This window comes from Phoca vitulina, unplaced genomic scaffold, assembly GCF_004348235.1.
Source record: "Phoca vitulina isolate PV1807 unplaced genomic scaffold, GSC_HSeal_1.0 scaffold14, whole genome shotgun sequence".
NCBI classification, from domain to species: domain Eukaryota; kingdom Metazoa; phylum Chordata; class Mammalia; order Carnivora; family Phocidae; genus Phoca; species Phoca vitulina.
Genome location: NW_022589717.1, coordinates 2915303 through 2923809, shown reverse-complemented (window position 1 = coordinate 2923809; position 8507 = coordinate 2915303). Strand labels below are relative to the sequence as shown.

At 44.9% G+C, this 8507-nt stretch overlaps 1 protein-coding gene across 3 annotated transcripts; it reads right to left on the bottom strand.

Moving 5' to 3' along the window:
* Positions 1–1691: 1691 nt before the first annotated feature.
* On the bottom strand, positions 1692–8043 carry SPRY1 (sprouty RTK signaling antagonist 1). Of its 3 annotated transcripts, none has more exons than XM_032412789.1 (2): positions 5951–6753; positions 1692–4576 (listed from the first exon to the last, which is right to left on the bottom strand). In XM_032412789.1, the coding sequence occupies exon 2, from the start codon at positions 4519–4521 to the stop codon at positions 3562–3564; it is 960 nt and encodes a 319-aa protein (XP_032268680.1). In that variant the 5' UTR covers positions 4522–4576; positions 5951–6753; the 3' UTR covers positions 1692–3561. The 3 variants fall into 3 exon arrangements, with proteins under 3 accessions (XP_032268680.1, XP_032268678.1, XP_032268679.1); XM_032412787.1 differs by having other exon boundaries at positions 6391–6752; XM_032412788.1 differs by lacking the exon at positions 5951–6753 and adding an exon at positions 7415–8043 and having other exon boundaries at positions 2372–4576.
* Positions 8044–8507: the final 464 nt, after the last annotated feature.

Genomic DNA, 8507 nt, shown 5'->3' with positions numbered 1-8507 from the left:
CAATTAAATTATCTAAATAAAACTTCTCTGAAATGAAAAAATTGGCAGTCAGAAAATATGCTGGAAAGAAACTACTTAACAAAAATATTCATTCTGTCAAGCTGCGGTAGTTGAGGAATAGGGACAAATTCATGGAATAAGAAGGAAAGAAGGCTATCCCATCTATTTGCTATGTTATTTTTCATTTTTAAGTATCAAATAAATAATAAATCAAATTAAGCACTGTAAGAAATTTCAGCTTTGCTGGTTGCTTTCAAAGCCTTAGCACTATAAAATGATGATCAATATTAAGTACAAACACCTAGGACTCATAAAGACTTATGAGGACACACCCTAATATTTTTTCCTTCTAGGTTTAAACCATCACAAAGGAGGAAGTTTCGAATCAAAGTGTTTATACTTTGCCACCTGACAAGCTTGTCAGAAGTCTGAACTTCTTCTTATTGCTACTTCCAAATATGGGCCTGACATTATGCCAGAATGCATATAAAGCCCTAGCAGCAGTAGACCACCATCTTAATATTGTAATTTTAATGTATTCTGCATATAGCCAGAAGTTAAAACTCCACAACATACCTCATTCTCATAAAAGTTATAAATTTCTTTCAATAAAAGCTACAGCTTTAGTCTGGTTATAATAGCTACAGACAGCTCTTACACCAGATCCTAATTATACCAAGAGTCTGAATAATAACAGAAAAAAATTACACGGCATTTTGAGGGAGTCTATGTTTATATACTTCGTTAAGGAGCCAATCTCAACCAAAAACCCAATTTTAAGGGACCAGTGATAACATTACATAACGAGTATAAGAGAAAATAACTTCACATTTTGAAATACTATAGATTATGAAGTAGCCTCCAAAACAAATACTCATTTCTAAAATGCTCCTGCTTTCAGAGCACAGAGAAAATTTTTGATTATATCAAATGTCACAATGCCAACTAGTAGGTTTAGTGGCTTGAGAGAAAGCATTAAAACAAGTTTCTACCACTTATGCCTGGTCTAATTAAAACAAAATCAAAGCTTATTTACAAATAACACATACTCCTAAAATTAGCAGCCAAATCATCCAAAAGACAATGCCCAAAACAAAAAAGCTGGGTAAGAGTTTTGGTAGTCTAAATCGCAGGTTCAAATTATGTCAGCATCTTATTCTGAAAAGCAGATAATTTTTCAGGTTTGACATATCACTTAGGAATGGGGAGTCAGTAGGGACGCCTGGGTGGCTCAGTCGGTTAAGCGTCTGCCTTCGGCTCAGGTCATGATCCCAGGGTCCTGGGATCGAGCCCCGCGCGGGGCTCCCTGCTCAGCAGGGAGCCTGCTTCTCCCTCTCCCTCTGCTGCTCCCCCTGCTTGTGCTCTCTCTCTCTGTCAAATGAATAAATAAAATCTTAAAAAAAAATAATAAAGCACCTAAATATTTTGGGCGCCTGGGTGGCTCAGTTGGTTAAGCGACTGCCTTCGGCTCAGGTCATGATCCTGGAGTCCCGGGATCGAGTCCCGCATCGGGCTCCCTGCTCGGCAGGGAGTCTGCTTCTCCCTCTGACCCTCCTCCCTCTCATGCTCTCTGTCTCTCATTCTCTCTCTCTCAAATAAATAAATAAAAAAAATTAAAAAAAAAAAAAAAAGGAATGGGGAGTCAGTAAAACTGAGTCTAAAGATTCACATAAACAAAATTTTATCAGACCCAAAGATTCTAGCTATGAGTGGTTTCAGTAGACTAAAAAATAAAAATACTTTTATATAAAGTTTCAGGCCCTCAGATTTTCTTATTCCAGAGAACGTGACAATATGTAATTTGACCGGGCCACATTAAAGACTTAAAGAAAATGAAAAGGTAGGGACGGAAATGTTTTTAAAACATCTCTTTGATAATGTGAGCTATTCCCTTGGTGCACTCTAACATCCACAATGTTTTATTAAGGTGACAGTGCCAGAGACTCCTAGCATGCCTATAGAACTAAGTTCTTTAAGTTTTACTGATGAAGACTAATTTTTGGTTAACCCAAGAGACTTAAAATAAACATTTTTTAAATTACAGACACGTTCCATTCCAAGAAATTATGATATACACAGAACATCGTGCTTACAAAATAGCCAAAGTAGGGAGTGACTGTTAATATTAATTGCAAAAAAAAAAGCTCACTTTATAAAGTGATTCACTTGGGCATTTGTTGAAACAGAATTTGGATCACAAAATTTTGATTAATGCCTTTCCAGGAAACATCTAGTTCAAAATTTGAACTCACCTATGTCTAGATTCAGTATGTTAAGGAAATAAAATGGGTGCGTATGAAGAAAGAGTCAAAGCAAATGACAAAAATCACCATAATAGTACAGGCTAATAAATGAAGAAATCAAGAGACAGTTTCATTAATTAATATATTTTCTGCATTATAGTTAACATATGTACTTTCCTCGTGTCACCTTATTTTCCGTTATGTATTGATATTTTGTTATATTCAGACATGAGTACATTTCAACAGTCTTTTGCAATAAATATCATAAAATAATAGAGATTCGCATAATAAATATTCTTTACAATAAAAAAGTTTAACAGACTTTTGTCTTAAAAATAGTCAGAATTCAACTTTGTGATTTATACATAAAATATACAAAAAGCACCACAATTTGTGGTTAAGGCAATGAAAACACAGAAAAAATTAGAATTACTCAGCTGTTAACTAACCAAGGGGCCAAAAGGACCATTAAGGGGCCAAGATCACTTTAGGCAGCATAGTTCTGTGACATCTATAGATCGATCAGCTATAAATATCAACTTCAGTTACCCAAGTGCCCTCAACTATGAGAAATTTGGTAAAAAATGTGGGGTGTGGAAGGAAGGCAGTTGAGTCCTTCACAAATATGAAAGCCAGAATAAAGATGAGCAAGATACAACCAATATATCTCCAATGTGAAGATTTACATTATAAAGCAAATCTAAAATTACATAGGAAAGAAAAATACCTGGCATCTCCAGAATAAGAAACTGAGGGGAGAGAACTCTGAGGGGCAAGTAGAGGGCAGTGGTTAAAGGAAAATTTTTATGTTATAACAAAAATATATCCCTCATGCTTCTTAAGGGTCCAATGCTATGAAGATAGCCCTAACTGGAGACAGACTTAATACATAGCTTATTTAAGCAATAAAAACGTTGCTTCTTCAAAAACCAATTTCCCTGCTCCCAGAGTACCCAATCAAAAACAGCTCTAAATCATTGTAGATTGACTGGGTATGCGTGTGGGTATGTTCACATACACAACTTTGACAAGTTGCCTGCAGAACAAGAAGGCTACACAAAAGCCCACTAGCTCTCAATACCCTCTTCAGTGGATGGCAGAGGCTCTTGTTGTAAGTGGGAGCCAGGTGCAGTTTCACAGTCCACTCTTACTGAAGATTATCCGTTTGAGAAGAATAAGATCCATGAGTCAAACCTTGGGAACAGGGGAAGAAAGGCAGGAAAATTGTAAAGAAAATAAAACCAGTATCTAAGAGAATCTTTTTAACAGCCACAGCTTGAAAGCTAGAAGTTCAGGAGGTCCAACCCACTTCCAAAAATCATGATGGTTTACCCTGACCCCTGGAGGGGCAGCTCTCCAGCTTACAATAGACAGTGTTGGAGTTCTTACATCTGCATCCTGGGCGATGGATCCAGTCATAACACCCCCTGCACAGTTTCAGGCATCCCTTAGCAGGAGGATAACAGAGTAAGCAAGGTAAAAATAGAGACATGGCTCCCATACACAGGTACCTAGAGCAGCAGTGGGACTGTGAACAGGAGCAAGGATTATCCGAGTACGAATCCCCTTCATCATCATTGGAGCAGTGGTAGAAGATGCCCTTGACTAAGCACATGCAGGTTCCATATTCCACCATGCTCTCAGCAGAGCAAAGGCATTGACGATTGCAGGCCAAACAGGATGGCAGGGTCCTGGGAGCTGTGCATTCTCCACACTTGCACTTCCCACACTGTTCACAAATAAATTTGTGCTGTGTCAGGTCCTCTTTCAAGGAACCCTTCAAGTCATCCACAATCAATTGCTTGGGCTGGGTCCGGACTGCCCTTTCAGACCTATTCCCAGGGACTGGTCTGGTTGGTGGTGACCTTCCTAACAGTCCCTGCTCAGAAGAGGCACTGCTGTTGCTCCCAGAACTGGCTGCACTTCCAGTGCTGGTCGATCTGCTCAAAATGGGGCCTCTGGCATTATTTGAGAGTCCTGCATGTCCCAGGTGGCTTGTAGGTCTATGCTCATAGTTGTTATTCACATTAACTGGTATGATTTCATGAGTCCTTTCATGCTTTTCTTGTCTTGGTGCTGTTCGAGGAGCAGGTCTTTTCACCACAGATGGCCCTTCCGTGTATTCGTTACTGCCTCTGATGGCCTTGATCTGGTCTAAAGACAAAATAGCAGCAGGCTGAATTTCTCTCTCATAGTCTAACCTCTGACGGCTATCCAATGTAGGCTGCTGGATCACAACTAATGAACTGCCACTGCCATGTTGATTTTGGGGATCCATGTGTAGTGATCTCGAATTCTGGCAATCAGTGGAAACCTGGCATGCATCTGAAATCCTAAAAGGAAAGCAAAGATGAAAAAAAAAAAAAAAAAACAGAGAGAGAGAGAGAAAATAAATGACAGGAAGCATTTGGGGGGGAATCCTGTCAAGTCACAAATTGCCTTGTGTTTACACCTGGTAATGATCTCCCCTTCATCAGCGGATTACAATGATGCTGGGGTCCTGGCCAGAGTCCAATTCCAAGAGGCTGAGGACCACATCATGGAAGAAGAATGCAAGCAAGAGACCCCATGCCATAAAAGTTAAAAGTTTTCTTCAACTTCTAAAAAGCAGAATCAAGAAGTAATGCCTTTCTGTTTATGAGTCTAACAAATAATTAAAATGGAGTATGCCCTTGTAGGGAATATTGAGTATAAGCACTGGAATAGCTCTCATCTAGAGAAAGCTCGGTATCAGTTCACTGGTGTTTTCCATAAAGGAAAATACCCACTTTTAAAAAAATTAAGAATGGCTTTGGTGCTCCTGCCTTTCTGTTATTTGTTTGGTGTTACAAGCATTAGACTAATAATGAGGAAATTGGTCAAGGTATGCTTCATGCATTAAAGAAAAAAATCCAAGAGACTTCAAATGAATCTCAACATGAGAGCATTTTCCACAGAAACCAGGGTTTTAAGGCTTTCTCATTATTATCTACAAGATGCAAAAGTGAATATAGATGAATATAACAGTTCTCCGTGTTTTATAGCCTTAAAGCACGTACACAAAACTAATGTACAATGCTATGATGTTAAAAAGCATTCACATTTGAAATCATGAAAGGATTTTTTTTTTTTTTTTTAAGTTTAAATTAAGGGATCACTCACGTAACAAGATAACTTTCATGCACAAGTATTAGGCCTTTAAAGCAGTATGGAGAAATCCTGGCCATTTTAATTACCTACATTTCCTCTAATTTAAAAATCTGTATTTACATGACAGATCTTGATTTTCAGAAGCACTGCCAAATCTGAGTCAATGTGCTTCTTGTAATAAGTACAGTAAAATCCTGATTAAAATAAGCATTTTATGTGTTTCCATACCAAGAGTAAGTTATTTCTAATTTATAATGCACTCTTCATACACACACAAACTACCAAACATAAAAACATTTCCATTTTCAGTCAATAGTAAACCAGAATATTTCTCACACAAATTCCTTCTAAAGTCCACACAGATCCGTTCCAATTCAAGAATGAAAAGAAAAAAATGTCCATTTTCAACTACCACCTTGAGCCAAAAACACCAGCTTAGGGAATAAGGCAGATTGAAGTCCATTTCATCTCTTAACTGAACTGAAAGTCTATAGACTATGCCTTATATGTTAACTTCTTGGAGTTCCCCCTCCCTTTTTCTCCCAACTAAGACCTCCCAAGTTTCTACTTTACTCTACCTTCTCTGTACATGAGGAGAAACATATTCGTGATCTGCTGGGCTTAGTCCCGGATTCCTTACGGACTGTTAAAATATTCCATCGTTACTCTGCACACACAGTATCATTCCTCCTTGCAAAGAACTTTTAACCCGGTGCTTTAAAAGCAGAGTATCCGAAAGGTCGGAGTCAGATCCCACTGTTAAGAAAAGCCGTGGAGGACATGGAGAGTGTAGTAAAAACACCAGGCACACCTTTCATCTGCGTTTTAAATAATAGTTGTAACAGAGTTCACGCTGGCTGGTGAATGCGATTACCAGATAAAATAGAAAATTAGCCCCCTCCGATCTGAAGCAAAGCCCCCTTTCAAGCACTGACAGTCCTCGATCCATCCCCAAACACCACTCGCACGCTCTCGGCAACCTGTCTTCCCCACGGAAACAGGAATCCAAGTGCAATACCTTTTCGGACAATCCCATCACATCCTAAGGATCACCGTGGATTTCCAACCCATTTTTGCGTATCTCGCCAAGATTTCTTTCAGATCGTGAAGAGCCTTCCGAGCTAACGCAGGCGCCAAAAGCAAAACCACGGCATGGATAGTTTGTCAATAAATATCTGTCTATACTTTAAAGGCAAAGCCGGATTCCCAAAGGGCCGGCCAGAAACGAGCCGGGGGCAGGGGCAGCGGAGAAGCGTCGCCACACTGCAAGTTAACGACGGTGGAGCTGCGCCCTCTGCAATCCGAGCTGAGAGAAGCGGTGAATAAATAGTTGACGGAGAGGAAGGAAAAGGAAAAAGTTATGAATGAAAACAAGTTTTCTCTCTCTCCCTCTCTTCAGGCAGGAGGAGGGGAGGAGGCTGAGGTTACCATTACCTCAGGAGGGCGGACTTCCCATTTTTAAAGTGGCAGCGCCCTCTCCCCTCCCCTCGCCGCTCCACTGCTCTCCAAACAAGAATAAAGTTGAAGCTCGCTTTGGCGCAGACGAATTCTGTCGAGGGGGTTACCCGCGAATTCCGAGGTTTGCCTCCCTAGACACGCGCGCGCACACACACACGCACGCACGCACACGGCCTTTCCCGGTCCCCCGTATGAGGAAACCCCTCCACAGAAAACCTGCCGTTGGCACAAGTCAAGAAGTTCCTCAGAGCCCTCCCGGGAACACCCCGAAAAGCCTCCTTGAGTCCATCTTTCGCGTGGAGGGGTTCCTTCAAGAGGACAACCCGGGCCACCGCGCCACCACTCCAGGAAACTGGGGATGGGAGACCCTACCTCTTCGCCCTCCGCAGCGGCGGAAGGTCGCCCACCGGGTTACCCAGCCCCGAGCGCCCCGGCAGAGAGGCGGCGCCGCGCGCGCAGGGGTCGCCCCTCCATTTCCCCTCCCCCTCGCCGAACCCCGGAGCCCGCACCTGCCGCGCGGAGCCAGCGGGGTCTGCGCCTCCCCGCTCCCCCCCGCCGCCCGAGAGCGGCCGCCAGACACTCACCTAGGCCGAAGCGGTGGATGGGGGCCAAGCCGTGCAACCCGGCCCAGGTCCCCGTGCGGGCGGCAACGTGCACGCGCCGCATCAACCGCGGCGGGGAGGACGAGGAGGCATTGCCCCTGCTGCGGCGTGCCGGCCCGCGGCCTCCCCCGCCCCCACCGGGCAGGAGCGCTCCCCGCGGCCCCCTTCCGGCTGCGGAGGACAATTCACCGGAGACTCCGCGCGGCCCAGCGCAGCCGGCCTCTCACAGCTCGCGTTCTCCGCGCAGCTCAGTAACATCCACCTCTGGGGCTTTTCTCCTGCAGCCCCCTTCCACGAACCAGGCAAAAAAAAAAAATCCCTTCGGGAGGCCTCTCGAGTCCCTCAGAAAAGCGAGCCGGGGAACGGCAGAGAGAAGAGTGCGGGACGGGCCCACCGACTGACACGCTGTGCTCTGCGAGAGTCCTCCTCGGGTTCCGACCGGTCCTCGCGGGAAAGGAAGGAGTGGCGGCCCCCTGACGAGTGAAAATCCACGTCACGGACGTTCGAGACTCTGCGGCGCCCGGGACGGGGCTCGAACCGGTGTCTGCGGGCGGGTCACGGAACCGTGCAGGCCCCGGCGGGGCCCGGGAGCGCACGCCTGCGAGGCGAAGGTTGCCGCTCCCCCGGGGGTGGGGGTGGGTGGGATTTTTTTTTTTTTTTTTTTTTACCCGCTTTTCTAGGGGTAGCAGTGAAGGGAGCGCGGTTGGGGGATTCTTCTCAAGGGAAGAGGCGGGGCGTCGTCTCTTGGCCCCCGCACAGGTCGAGGCACTTTCCCGATCCTGCACGCTGGGCAAGTGGGGGCACAGCGTCCCCCGGAACTCTGGTCCTGGCAGGGCAAGCCTCTCCCCGGCAGCGCTCGCTCCCAGTCGTCCGACCCTTCTGTCCCACGGCCGAAATGCCTGCCCTAGAGGATTAGCGATTGGAAAATAAAACAAAACAAAACATTAATTTCCCCTTCTTTCCAGGCACTCGGACGCGTACCGCGCTCAGCCGCCCGGGCGCAGAGTGGAGCGGGGTGGGCAGCCCGCCAGCTCGCCCGCCGCCCGCAGCCCGCTGCCATGTGCTGGCTGTTGCT